Source organism: Gobius niger (genome assembly GCF_951799975.1).
Source record: "Gobius niger genome assembly, chromosome: 12".
Taxonomy (NCBI): domain Eukaryota; kingdom Metazoa; phylum Chordata; class Actinopteri; order Gobiiformes; family Gobiidae; genus Gobius; species Gobius niger.
This window is the reverse complement of record NC_136863.1, coordinates 10419845-10433986: the sequence shown is the minus strand read 5'-3', so window position 1 is coordinate 10433986 and position 14142 is coordinate 10419845. Positions and strand designations below refer to the sequence as shown.

Sequence of the window (14142 nt, the reverse complement as noted above, 5' to 3'; positions counted from 1 at the left end):
GGAGAAGAAGGCGGCTGTCAAACTGTTGAGGTTGTTAGCATCACATGGCTAGTGACTTATCCATGTCTATGTCTTGATAAATACATATTTTTCCGGCTGGACTAAAGGTCGAACACTTATGGAGATCGTGTGGTGAGTTTTATTCTCAACAAACATCTATATGTGTACTTTAGTAATCTTAAATAACTCATCCTCGCTGGGCTAGGAGAACACATGGCAGTTGAATATGACCATTATTGTCATCATCATTATTTGTTTGACTTTTAAGGGAGGATCCCCCCATCCCTGACGGCCCTTTCTTCACCAGAGATGCCTATGAAAGTGCATTTCCCCCGAGCATTCACGAGCTCTTTACCCTCCTGCAGAGGTGATGATCAGTTATTGACTGTGGTGTTTTTTAGATCATAGTTTAAAAATGTGAATGTTTCTCTGCAGCCCACAACAGAATAGCCCTCCTAAAGTCCAAAGCTTCACTCACTCTGGGGCCACAGAAGACAATGTGGACAAAGCCAGCATCACAGAGGACAGCTGTGACTCTGAGGAGGACTTTATGGAGACTGAAGACTCTAAAGGCACGAAAGAAGCTGTCAAAAGTTGCCCTGCGAAAAAAGTCAAATTTCCTGAGCCCAGACTGCCATACCCCTGTATGTCTGCGCTGACCAAAACTGAGCAGAGGAAATATTCCCAGTTTCTGTGTGACAGGAAGCAGCAGGAAAAAGTGCATCTTCCCGAGGTCTGGGGCTTTCTTTGTTTTAATTGGAAACCTTTATAAATAGTACTTACTTTTATTTAAATCTTTAGATGATATTGAATAAAGTAAATCAAGAAGTCATGCAGTTCATGATGTATCTGCAAGATGTGTCCAGGAGATGTGCTGAAGATTACAACATCATATCCCAGGGGGCACTGCAGTATTCAGAGGTACACACGCCACCACACTGCTTTTGTTTGGTGATACTTTACCACATTAATTAATAAGTCACTTTTTAGGAGGTTTTCCGGAGCTGGTTGGGATACATAAAGACACTTCCTGAGGTTTATCAGATCCATGAGCTCACCAGTCTGACGGGAGGCAAGTTCAACCCAGCGCTCTCTCTAACATTTGAAAAAGAGCTTCTGCACATGGTGAGCTTTTAGTATCTCCCACAAACATATTCAGTCGGTCAGGGTTGAATAAAGGTTCAAGTTCTACTGCTCTGCTCATCTTTTCAAGTTGAACTGGGCATTTCTGGTTTCTGTTGCTGCACTGTCCTTTGTTCTCCTTGTCTGACTCCAGGGCAGCGTTGTAATGACAGGCTTTCGGCCAGTGCAGGCTGGTACTGTGCTTGCATCGGATTATCCCACAGTTTCATCACACACTCCTCCAGCTAAAAAAGCGAAGGAACTGCACGCTGTAAGTCATTGTCTTCCTTTTTAATTACTCTTGAAGAATGACTGAGTTCAGGACTGCAGGTCTGCCGTAATGAGCTCTTGCAGTTTTCTCCTTAGCCACCAGGGGGCATTCAAGTATAGATTTGCCAAACAACACCAGTGAGTTGTTTACATGAAAGATGAAAGGAGATAGCACAAACTCACTGTCACGGATTTGTTTGATATTATTAAATAGAGCATATAATTGTTTCCATGTCATTGTAGTCGCTCAGCAATGACAATAATACGGAGAGGCTGTGCAGCAGTTATGAGCCTCATGTGTGCCTGACGAGAGAAGCTTTGGTCCAGCTCCTCAACAACCACGGCCCTGACTTCAGAGAAGAGTGGGAGCTTCCTGTCCTTATCAAATCCAACCCCTCTGAAGGTCTAAAAATGAGAAATGAAAGAACAACACAATGTTACACTATGTTATAATAGACATTAAATTGTCTATTCGCCTCTATAGGCAAAACCCCAAGGAAAACAGTGTTCATAGACTCGCCTCTGCCGAAGAGTGAGGTGACGTTTCGTGAGAGGAACCACATCTACCATGAGCAATCTCTGAAGCTGTCTGTTCTCCGGACTGAAATAAAAGATGTCTTCCATGTGATGACCGAGCTTCCCGTCAGTGAACAATCTGAATCCGTAAGTTTATTTAAAGCTCTTCTATTGTGTCACCAACCATCATCACAATAAAATAATCTTTATTGCTTTTGCCATTGGAGACAGAATTCATCCATAGCATGGGTGAAAAAGACACTCAAAAAATGTACACTTACAAAGAAGAAGAGTTTAGTGGCAGTTTGATGTAGCAACAAGCTGTGTGGCTTTAGCCTCTTAACCCCCACCTGAACCGAGCACATTTTCTCCAGTTTGGCTTTACCCAAGTCTAAAAGCTTCTTCAGAAAATTATCAAGGATAGAAATACAACAAAAAAGCAAAATAAAAGAGCCACAAAAGAGCAATTAAAACGTGTTGGAGAAGCAACAATAACACAATAAAAAAGCGACAAAAAAACACAACAAAAGAGCGCCAAAAAGCAAGGAAAAAAACAAAGAAAGCAACAAAACATGTCAAAAACACATCCTACAAAAACAAGACTTAAAAAGAGACAAAAACACAATACTTACAATACATGTGACAAACAGGCGGCGACAACGCAACAAAAAAGTCACGTCAGTTTTCTAGGTCTTTGCTTTCCAATGAAGAGCTACACTGGCCTATAGGCTGTGAGCTCCAGTCGAGAAGCTTTTAGATTTTAGTAAAGCTGGAGAAAATGTGCTCAGTTAAGGTGGGGGGTAAGAGGTTAAGCCTTTAAATTGCAGCTTCTTCATTTCAAAGTGCCAACTCGTAATTATCGCTTTTTAAGTGTCTCTTGCTGCTTCTTTGCCGTTTCAATCTTCTCCAGTTCCTTTTGTTACCATTAGTTTTGTTACCAATCCAGTACAATTCTCTAATGTGTTTTTATTTTTTCTTGAAATATTTATTAACCAGGGAAAATCTATTTGAAATTAAAAATCTCTTTTGTTCGAGCGAATCTGTTAATACTTTTTTTTTTTTTTTTTCTAAGTTGAACACCAAAGGAACGCTCAAGTAATAGTATTTTTCTGTTGTTGTTGTTTCAGGGGAGAACTTTGACCACCTTGGCAAATGACAACATCGACTTTGAGGTGGACTTAATCGATCTCGAAACATTTGGAGGAAATGTGACCAACAAAGCAGCAAATGTAAAGAAGGCCAAGATGAACCACGACGCTGCAAGGGTTAAAAGTGAAAAGGCCATCAGTCAAACTAAAAGTTCTAGTAAAAATGAAAGTGCTAGTTTAGATGAGGAACTGGACAGCAATCGGTGTGAGTCTGTTAAAGACAAAGTTACGCAAAACGTAGCTACGCCACTGCGCAAAGACTTTACTCAGGGAAACGCCAGTGTGGATTCTGATGATGATAATTTAATTATTGCAGATACTTCTCCTATAGATGCCATACAGCAAAAGCAATGTGAAACTCCCAGTTCAGGGCTTAGTCCATCTTCCAATACGAGAAGTGCAAAACAGAAGAAAAAATGCCCTCCTTCTGGGGATCAACTGGGTGAGATCCTACAAATGCAAACGGCCATGTTCACCTCAAACACCAGTAACGTGCCCACGAAGTCCTCGAATGCCCCGCATGACACCAACCCTCCATCCAGGCTAAGTGGGCCCACTCACCTGCACCCGACCTCTCTGGTAAAGGCCTCCGTGTCCTCGTACCTGGAGAGAAATCCAAGCCAGGAAGAAGAGACGGGAGATGCCATTCGCAATGTGGCTGCAGAATCTACAGGGTGCAAAAGTTAGTTTCCATCAATTCTTGTTGATTTAGTTTGTGGCACGGATAGAACTAAATGCACTTGCGTAGATGATCTGTTCTGTTTTTTTTGTATATACGTATATATATATTCATTGAACTGATTTATTTGGTTATTTTACCTATAGGTCCTTTAAAGTAGTCCACACAAACTCAGAAAAAAAAGGTTTGCAGATGTGAAGTTCATCCTAAAATTATCCTTTACTTTTAAGGAATTTTTTCACGATTGCTATAAATTCTCAATAAAACTGACCCAACACGTAAGACTGTGGGACTATGCTATGAAGAGTATTCATGTAGGAAAAACAAAGAACCGATCATTTAATGTTTATTTACTTTAAGTTAAATGTATAACATTTTGATTACTGTGATGTGCAAAAGTCTATGCCATTAATGTTTAATGTGGAAAAACCTATTCCCACTATACAGAACTCCTGTCCCAGGATCTTCAGGCAGCCATTGAAGATGAGCGGGACTATGAAAGTCCAGAGGAGGGAAACGTGGTCTATAAGCTCTATAGTTTGGACAAGCTGATGCTTATGGTGCGCACGTCCATTGACTTCACTCACACCAGGCAACTAGACAACCAAGACAGGGTACTGGCTGCTGATAATCTCTTTAATGTTACATTTTTGTAAAGAGTTTTGCTAACCCATGTTTTGTGTGTCTAATAGTACGTGCCATTGAATATCTTGCCGAAGCTTGAATACCAGTTGACTTATGGAGTTGAATGCCTGAGCAGCAGCGAGGCGTGCCAGCTCTGGACAGAAACGTTGCTTCATTCAAGCACTGACTCTTTCATAGGTACAACCTTCTGTACTTGGTGTATATTTATTGCTAATTTCTCAAAACATAAAAGCCCTATTATGTTGTTTTCCGCCATGCCTTGAACCTTATGGCTCATGCAGCGATACGGTTAATTTATAGATTTTTTGGTCATACTGAATATTGTGTCATGTCATCAATAACAATGCAACTACATTTAATATGAGGGGGTCCAAAACACTTGGTTATTTATGATGAAAGAACTCGGAGAGAACGATGCAATAATAGCTCCAAATCCGAACATAAAGCTGTGGTGTTGAGACGATGGAGAGTGATATTTACTGCACACCGGGGTGGGGGCCGCAGGATGTCCTCCAGCGTGCACAAAGAGAAAAGTCCAGTATTTCCAGGGGCTGATTTCATTTTAAATGCACAAATGCATAACTTACAGACCAGTGCGGCCTATATGTGTGCACTTTTTTTTATCTTTATAAATTGTGTTGGTACGGCTCATATTCAGGTGCACTCAATAGTCCGGAATGCTCCAAAAGCTCCAAAAAGTTGATTTTGCATGATATAGCACCTTTAATGGTTTTGGGTTTTAACAATGACGTAATTGTATCCGGGAAGTACAGATGATATAGTGATGACTCTGTAGTTAAAGAAACAGCTACATTTAACAGCTTTGCCTAAGGATTACTCAAAGCTGTGTGAATGTTGTGAAACTGCTCCAGGTCTGTCTTGTACGAGGGAACGTAATACCATGGTTTAAAGCTCAAAAAACCATGGTATGTCCCTATCGTTGTTTTGTTTTGTTTTGTTGTGGCAAACATTTTCAAAGTAATGTGTAAGCTCATAAAAGTGTAGACTGCTAAACCTGGAGTGCGCTCAGTCTAAAAGCTGATGAGTAAGTAAACTCGGGGTTTGCAGGACCTTTCCACAGGCCAGTGAGGCTGGATGACTCACTGTTGCCATGTGACTGTGGTTATTCAGTTTACTCTGTTGCCATGGTGACTGCATACACATACTTAGGGCCTAGATAAATCATACTTTTGCACAATCTCATGTAATCCCTTTTTTTTTTTTTTAACTATACTCTCTCTTTATTTTCTTAATTGTTTTGTCAACAAACATGTTCTGATTCATTACACAGTAGATCTCAGCTGAGTATTTTCAATGTTCATCTTTTGCTTTAAGTTCAAAGGAAAATTAATTACTTATACAAGTTGAATTAATGTTTAAATGGATTAACTGGTTATTAATTATGACCTGATGCTAAGGATTCAAAACGTATTATTGAAGCAAATCTGTTAATGTCAGAGTTTATGAAATTAATAAAAATCAACCTCTCAGTGAACCAGGTGAATCACTGGTTAATCAGAATGATACCCAGGATTTCATAACAGTGATCTGAAACATCTGTCTGATTTTGCGATTTGATCCTGAGACATGATTGTGAAATAACTTTTCAATGAAGGGGGAGATATTAAGCAAACCATTTCAAATGTTTGAATGGCTCAAATCAACATCAGAGGTTTGCTTTGCTTCTTAGTCATGTGGCGTCCTCGTTTGTGTATTTGTGCTTGTGGCTACAGGCTCTTCAGAAGTATATTATTCTTGAGACATGGTATTGAAGGCATGCATTAGTGGTTCAAGTGGGAGGCAGAGCTGGAGAAAGGACCAACATGCACTTCTCTCTCCCACTCAAAAGCGTACAGCTGCTGGCAAATCATCAGACTAATTACTCTGTAAGCCCTAACAATGGCACTGATGTGTAGAAGCTTAAACCATCCGGGTAATGAGCTTCTGTGCTTTTGCTAGTAGGCTACGTCCCTAACTCTGTTTGTGCACACAGCGCACATCGACGCTTTCACATCCAGGGTGGCTCTGGTGAGGAAACTACCTGACAACTGGATCTACAACATCTCCTGTGGCTTTAAGTGAGAGCTACTTTATGCTTTAATAACTTGATATTTACGTAATATTGAAAACATACATCACAAGGGCATGTACTCACTTGCCTGGTTACTTTTCAGGGACAGTAGGCGCGGCCTTATTCTCTGAAAATGTTAGCCTTTTGACTCAGATCTTGTAGATTGGATAATCTCTCAAAATGTTCTATTTTATTATTTATTATAATAATTATATTATTATAATTTAAGTAATGTCAAACACATCAGCGTTCACCAAGAGAAAGATTCAAAGATAACTTTTGTCTTTTTATCTTTGTTAATTTTGTTTCATTTTAGTTTTATTTAGTTTAGTTTATTTGTATCAGGACAATGTGCAGTTAGATTAAAAAAAATGGCTGCACCAGATTTAGCACTTATTATTTCCATCTGTAGTCCTACACAATTAAAATTACATAACAGAGTTAAAATAACATAACAAAAGGCAATTTGCATATAAAGATTACATAACAAAAGACAATTAATGCAATATAAAAATGCAGTTTACAAATGAAGTGCAAATTACCATTTAATCAATTACCAATCAAATGGCACCACGAGGGCCAAATACCCGTCTGGTACTTTTAGTGTGAGCAGGACAGGTCTTTCACTGCCTATTCATTCATTGTTATTGTATACACAATACAACAAAATGACACGCCTGCACTGTGTCAAATAAAAAAACCTCTCTTAAGAATCATGGGGATCTTTGAATAGTGTTAATCTAATCTTACACATTTTATTTGATCCACAGACCTTCAAAATCTCTGAACATTCTTCACCATCTTCTGCTGAAGTTAACTGGGTGAGTTTACCTGGATATGTTTTTTATAGACTGTTGTTACTCAAGACTATTTATTTAACTATAGTGCGCACAGGTCTATAGAGAAAATAAAATTGTGTGCATCTATCTGATTACTCTGCACATGTTAAGGTGTATATTATTATTATTCAACTGATTTTATTCTTCACCATGTTATAAAGTAGGAAAATGATTTGTTCATTCATTTGCAGGTTAGATGAAGGACAGTACCTGCTCCAGCACAAGGTTGGAGAGCCGTTTGTGAACATACTGAAGGCAGCTCATGGCAATGGCAGACAGGGCGTCTATAACCTGCAGCAGATCCACAGCGACATCCCGCCGCCCCCCAACTCTGCTGTGGCTCCCTGGATACCTGTGGACCCATCAGTCTGCCTGCCCTTCCACCGCCAACATGGCCGCGTGCCCTGCACCTTCCCCCCTAAAGAGTTCATTCCGGTGGGCTGTTTTGTCACCACTAATGCACACACACACCAGCAGAACTAATAAAGCATGTGTGCTGGAGGCACAGTTTAGCAGCGTGACGGAGTTAAAGCTGTAGTTTCTGCCCCTTGCTCCAATAAGACAGGTTAAACCAGAACACAGGTTAAAGCACTGAAAGACTCTTGTGAAACTAGTGTACACAACTACGCTCACGAAAAGAAACAAACACTGTGCACTCTAGACATTCATAGGATTCCTGTCCCATCCTTCACCTCTGGAGAACCAAGATATGAGAATGAGTCATCAGAGCAGAGCAATATTCTTTAGTCTGGTTATCATTTATACTTTCGCTAAATCTGTGATTTTTTTTCTTTGTAGCCACAGAAAGGTTGGACAGCACAGCCTTTCCACAACAGAGGAGGACCTCCGGAAAAGAAGCAGCCGAAAAAGAAGCAAAAGAGGAAAAATAAGCCAAAGAAATAAACACCAGCTTACTCTGTTTCCCAATGACATTATGTTGAACTTTGCACTTTGTACAGCTTTTTCTGTCTTTTTTAGTTTGCTGTAAATAATTCATGAGAAAAATCGTGAAGCAGAACAAAATTAAAGGTTTTGAAATTCAGTTGGGTGCAGAAGTTTTTAAATCTGTGGGTGTACTGGATTCCCAGCATTACCTCAGTCTTTTTGTTGGAGACATTCTTCTGCGGGCCAGGGTGGAGTCCTGATGAGCACATGGAAAGGGGAGGAGCTGAAAAGGGAAGTCTTCCTCTCAACACTTCTGCTAAACTTCCACTACCAGACTCTCAAAGATTTCCGAGGCAAGTTCTGCATCTCATCTCATTTGAACTTTTAGGTAAGAATAAGCTGCGTTACACTTGGCAACAACATGATAAAAGCTTGGCGTTTCCTGAATCACGGGGCAAATATGTTGGCAAAGTTCCTTGTTGCATGTGATTTTCATTTAGGGTTGGGTGACTTTAATTCTGGGATACAAGAAGTTAGACTTAGAAGTGTATCACAGACGTATTCACAAAGGTGCATACTTGAACTGTGTAGTTTTGAGTCTGAGGGTGTGGCACTGCTTTTGTTACTGTTGCTACTGTAGACAGAGCTTTTGAATGAGTAAGTTCAGACAGTAGTGTTTATAACTAAAGCAGAGTCTGTAGTGTATTGCCACATTGATGTTAACACTGATGATAACACAATGATAACGCTGTATTTCTTCTTCTCTTTTCCAGAACGGTCATAATGGCTTTAGTGTCAGAGTTCCTGGGCCAGCTCACGCTAAATGTTGGGGTAATGGTTCATGTTTACTGTTAAATTATAGTACTTGTTGAAGTTATCATAATTGTAATTGTATTAGTAGTATGATTACTTCAGTTCTTGACTCTTGAATTGTCTGCTGTTTCAGGGTGATCCCACGTACCCCACAGTGTTACCAGCCATAGACTTCGACCCTGACAAAGATGCTGCTAGAATAGAGACTGCAATCAAAACTAAAGGCATGTTTTTAAAAATGGATATATCAATTTTCTATACAAGCATTGTTATGAATCGATATGGCATGATGTTTTAGGCCTAAGTTGGAAAAATGATCAGCTCTGACCATATCATTGGCACTAACCAAACAGCCCTTAATTCATTGGCTGTATCTAAAAATAACAATAAGAAAACAGTATTAATTGAATTGTGCCATTGAAATCCACACAAATTTTGCTGTACATGTTTTTTTTGGGTTTTTTTGCTCACTGTCGTAAACGCTACTTTTATCTTTACATAGATCTAATGGGTTAAAGCTATTATCTTAAGGGAGTGGCAGGGAACACGCGCATATGGATGATGCTGATTTTGATATTTTTTCCTCTCATCTTTCCCGTATGAACGTCAGGAGTGGACGTGCAGACCATCATAGATATTCTAACAAAGAGAACTTATTCACAAAGAAGAGAAACAGCATTTGCTTATGAAAGGAGGGCAAAGAAGGTCTGCACTTTACTGGATAACATTAGAACCACAATCTGAAATGCACTCTGTAGCTGGTTCCTAACGTGTCCGCATTTCAGGACATGACCGCTGCCCTAAAGGCTGCGCTCTCGGGCTCATTGGAAACCGTCATCCTTGGGTTAATGAAGAGCCCAGCGGAGTATGATGCCTCAGAGATCCGAGGATCTATCAAGGTATAAGCGCCTAGCTAAACTTAAGACAACACTGCCCTCTTCTGGAAGAATCACTGATTTGTCACTTGAAATGGTTCCATTTGCATATATATTGTTTCATATGGCATTTCTTGTGTTTGAATTAAGGGCTTGGGGACAGATGAGGAGACGCTGATTGAGATGCTGTGCTCCCGCAGCAACTCGGAGCTGTTGGAGATTAAAAAAGTGTACAGAGAGTGTAAGTGTTATGTGAATCACCCGTTTCAGCTGTTTGACCGCATGCTTTAAAATCCTCTCATTTTTTTTAGTGTTTAAAAAAGAATTGGACAAAGACGTTGCAGGAGACACATCGGGAAACTTTGCTAAGCTGCTTCGGGCCCTTGTCGAGGCACGTACTTTTTTTTTTTTGTAATCAATGCTGCTACAAGCAAACAAAATATGTAATTCAAAAAAGTTCTCCAGGAATAAACCCACACATTGAATTTATTGCGCCACATAAATGCTAGTTGCAGCTTTCTTGATGCTTTTAATCTTAATACCTTCTTTCTTTCTGCAGACAAAGAGAGCTGAACCCTCTGCTATTGTAGATTATGAAAAGATAGATCAAGACGCAAGAGTAAGTCCACGCTCTGTACACTTTTGAAATTGAGATTGGATATCTATAACTATAACCTACTGTGACATGCTTTTATCAAATCCAGGCACTTTATGAATCTGGCGTGAAAATCAAAGGCACCGATGTCCCCACTTGGATCTCCATTATGACAGAGGGGAGTGTGCCACACCTCCAGAAAGGTACTTCAGTTTTGTTGACGAGGAAATTGTTTGTAATGAAGCAAAGCCATTCTGATAATTCTGTTGTTATTTTAGTTTTTGATAGGTACAAGAGCTACAGCCCCTATGACTTGCAGGAGAGCATCCGAAAGGAGGTTAAAGGAGATCTGCAGAGCTCCTTCCTGGTTTTAGGTAATTGATACTTAGTGTAAAGAAGACTTTCAATTCATTGTGCTACTTAAAGTGGCCGCATGTATTCTTTTTGTTGACTAAATTTATAATCTTATTGTTTTCTATTAAATTCATTGTTAAATTATCTTTAATTACTCTATATTGTATGTTTAAAGGGACTAGATGCAAGTTCGTCATTTCGTGCATGACGGCACTTCGGACCGAATTAACACCTTTTTGAGTGACAGTGCAGGATTTTAGAGGCAGTTGTGGTGAACAGGTCTGCGCTCATTCTACACATTAGGACATGGCTGGAACATGTAGGGGGAGGAAAATACTTACTTTTAACATTTTTATACTCCCTATAGTCCCTTTAAGGAAGCACACTGACTTTCCTTTAGTGTCTATTCGTTGCAAACCCAAGAGTGTTGTTGTGTGTAAATGGTTGAAGGTCAACAGTCTCTGAAATATCCTCTCAATATGGTCCAAAACGTCATATTTTGGTGTATAAGCACAAGGGCTACAACTAACAATTATTTTGGTAATCGATTGCTTAATCAATTATTTTTACGATGAATCGCTTGTATTAATCGCTTGTATGAAAATGATGTATGAAAATAGCTTCTTTTTTTTCTACCACCTACAGTTAAGTGACGCTACTTGAGGACATGTTGATGGAGTAAACTTAAAGTGAACGTTTGTAGGAGACTCTTTGTGCTAATTCAGCTCACTGATTGGATGAGACACAGACAGATATTTATGAAATTTACAATGTGCAAAACACTACAGACCGTAACTTAAAAACAAAGGTTTTCATCAAAAATACACAATTTTCATGTAATTTTTGCTCTATTTCAGTCTGTGTTTACTAAAAAATAATTAATTCATTACTAATATAGTTGTCAACTACTTTGATTGTCGATTAATCGATTAGTTGTTTTGGTCCTAATAAGCACATATACATCTGTTCTGGTGAATCTTGTGCAAAAGAACAAATTCTTTTTCTTTTGGCTCAATTTTGCTAATTTTATTTGTTGATGTTCTCGGTTTGATTACTAACATTTATCTTCCTTCACCAGACACTCGAGCATGTTATGTTCACTCATTTATCCACCTTTGCAGAACTTGATTGGATCAAACATTTACTAGATCAGTCAGCGAGTACTCTGCCAACTAAGCCAAATAATTAATACTTATACTTAATCCTAATCAAAGTAGTGTCTATACGGTGCACTAGAAAAATAACATGCTTTATTATTCTTGTATGTGCAATGTTACATTAAACATTTGTTGTTTTTGTGTCCCAGCTCAGTGCATTGAAAACAAACAGCTGTTCTTCGCAAACCGCCTGCACGACGCCATGAAGGTACTTTATTCTGTGGAGTTGTGGGTTTCTTGACGGCCACAAAAGGAGGGGGGAAAAAAAGTAGATGTTAGTTGTATTTGTGAAAGTGAAATTCTGCTGGGGGAACACAGAATCTAAAGTTGGCAAAAGTTGTCTTGCCACAGCGTTGCATCAGCCGCAGCAGTTACGTTGTGAAGTCGGCACAACTAAAGCGCTGACTTGTGCTTGTCTTTCCAGAGCAAAGGCGCCAAAGAGAAGCTGTTGACAAGAATCGTGGTGTCCCGCTGTGAGGTAGACCTGAGGAAGGTCTGCGGCGAGTACAAAGCGCAGTTTGGACAGTCTCTGCAGAAGACAATTTCTGTAAGTGCATTATACACATCTTGAATTCAGTGCTCGGTGCCTTTGATTCACACTGGAACTTTTGACAAATATGAGCAAAAAGAGCAGAATTACTTTTGTTTTGAAATGTAGTTGCACAAAACTCAAAGCCGGTGTCATAGAAAAAACAAACACACACTTGAAATACATTTTTTAACTGATAAATAGATTACAAGGCATGTTGCTATCTGAAAATCCATATAGTCCAGCTGCATGACTGTATCACTCATTCTGCTAAGAGTTCATTACATTATTAAAAGACACCAGGGCCGGCTCTGCGTGTAAACAGACTAAGCAACTGCTTAGGGCACCGTGGCAACCAGGGGCCCCCCAAGAGCCTTACATTATTATTGTAGAAAATATTCAAAATAATGTAGTGAAAAAGCTTAACACAATAAATAAAATAATGACATTCTGTTTATGTAACGACGCTGGCGCAGTTGGTAGAGCGGGTCGTCTTGCGATTGAAAGATCTAGGGTTCGAATACCAGCTCCCGCAAATGCACACTGTCGTTGTGTCCATGGGCAAGACACTGAACCCTACTTGCCTCCAGTGTCTGTGTACATTGGTGTATGAATGAGAGGGTGACTGGGTGAATGGATCCTTGCAGTAAAGCGCTTCTGGCCTGATAAAGGTAGAAAAGCGCTATAAAAATTTAGTCATTTTACCATTTAGCCAAGCCTAGCTAAATTCATGTTGCCTATATTTATTTTTGAACTGTTCCTGGGTGGGGAAATGTGCTTAGAGCAAAGAGCACAGGACTATGCACTAAGAGCACAATCATCAATATTGAGCCTGATCAGCACAAGTTCTATGAGGGGACCCTAAGTCAAATCATGCTTTGGGCCCCAGGGAGGCCTGGGCCGGCCCTGCAAGATACTTTTTCCTGTTTTTACAAGATCAGTCCCATGTTATTGCAAGTAAAAAAATTATCATGTTTTTTTTACAGTTGAAAATGTATTTTAACATTACATCTGCCTGGGAAAGCCATGTTTTCTTTTTGTCTCACCCGCTGGTTCAGAACTATCGGTGATATACATACTGTATGTTTTGGGGAGGTCCAGTAGGGGGCATCGTTCTGTAACTTTGAACAATAAACAGTTACTTCTTCCACAACAGGAGCACACTAAAGGCGACTACCAGAAGGCCCTGCTCGGTCTGTGTGGCCCAGAGGAGTAGACTGCACGTCTGGACATGGACAAGTTAGTTATGCATTCAACAAGCAAAAGATCAAAACCACCATATTTAAAGTACCTAATTGTGTATGCAAGACCTCAATAAAGAAACATCTCAAGTTCACCTGTTGTAGCTTGATATTGCAAATGAAAAGGCTTTCTACTTTCTACCTTCTTTTTCTTTTTTTTAAGCCCTGTACATTTGTATTTGCATGCAACATTTTTATCAAATATTTACATTTAAAACTGTGATTATCCTTTTGTTGTATAAAAAAGTTAAACTTAAAACGAATAATCCCGGCATCTATAACTCGGATAGTAAAGAAAAAAGACCAAGACCCAACCAAGACATTCAATGCAATAAAATATAGATAATTTACTAATTTATTTAAATCAACTACACACTGAACGAAATTATATTGGGATATTTCA

General features: G+C 39.4%; 2 protein-coding genes across 2 annotated transcripts; both read left to right on the top strand.

Moving 5' to 3' along the window:
• Positions 1–8297, top strand: ice2 (interactor of little elongator complex ELL subunit 2). Its single transcript, XM_079567170.1, has 15 exons — positions 1–132; positions 269–367; positions 436–733; positions 802–921; positions 991–1125; positions 1277–1393; positions 1636–1795; positions 1877–2055; positions 3036–3738; positions 4183–4349; positions 4428–4557; positions 6374–6458; positions 7222–7272; positions 7482–7725; positions 8089–8297. The coding sequence occupies exons 1-15, from the start codon at positions 119–121 to the stop codon at positions 8191–8193; spliced, it is 2607 nt and encodes an 868-aa protein (XP_079423296.1). The 5' UTR covers positions 1–118; the 3' UTR covers positions 8194–8297.
• Positions 8298–8344: 47 nt separating this feature from the next.
• On the top strand, positions 8345–13824 carry LOC306971048 (annexin A2-like). The gene is made up of 13 exons (XM_079567171.1): positions 8345–8563; positions 8949–9006; positions 9122–9212; positions 9599–9693; positions 9774–9887; positions 10014–10104; positions 10175–10254; positions 10423–10482; positions 10568–10661; positions 10737–10832; positions 12119–12177; positions 12394–12516; positions 13655–13824. Exons 2-13 carry the CDS (start codon positions 8959–8961, stop codon positions 13712–13714), a joined length of 1011 nt encoding a protein of 336 aa, XP_079423297.1. The 5' UTR covers positions 8345–8563; positions 8949–8958; the 3' UTR covers positions 13715–13824.
• The last annotated feature ends 318 nt before the right edge of the window (positions 13825–14142 follow it).

Bases quoted from the DNA above. Each gene is read 5' to 3' on its own strand.
- ice2 (XM_079567170.1), top strand. The intron at 1,796-1,876 runs GTCTAAAAATGA...TCGCCTCTATAG, and splicing joins CAAATCCAACCCCTCTGAAG to GCAAAACCCCAAGGAAAACA. The intron at 6,459-7,221 runs GTGAGAGCTACT...TTTGATCCACAG, and splicing joins AACATCTCCTGTGGCTTTAA to ACCTTCAAAATCTCTGAACA.
- LOC306971048 (XM_079567171.1), top strand. From the start codon at position 8,959: ATGGCTTTAGTGTCAGAGTTCCTGGGCCAGCTCACGCTAAATGTTGGG. The intron at 9,888-10,013 runs GTATAAGCGCCT...GTTTGAATTAAG, and splicing joins AGATCCGAGGATCTATCAAG to GGCTTGGGGACAGATGAGGA. The intron at 12,517-13,654 runs GTAAGTGCATTA...CTTCCACAACAG, and splicing joins CTCTGCAGAAGACAATTTCT to GAGCACACTAAAGGCGACTA.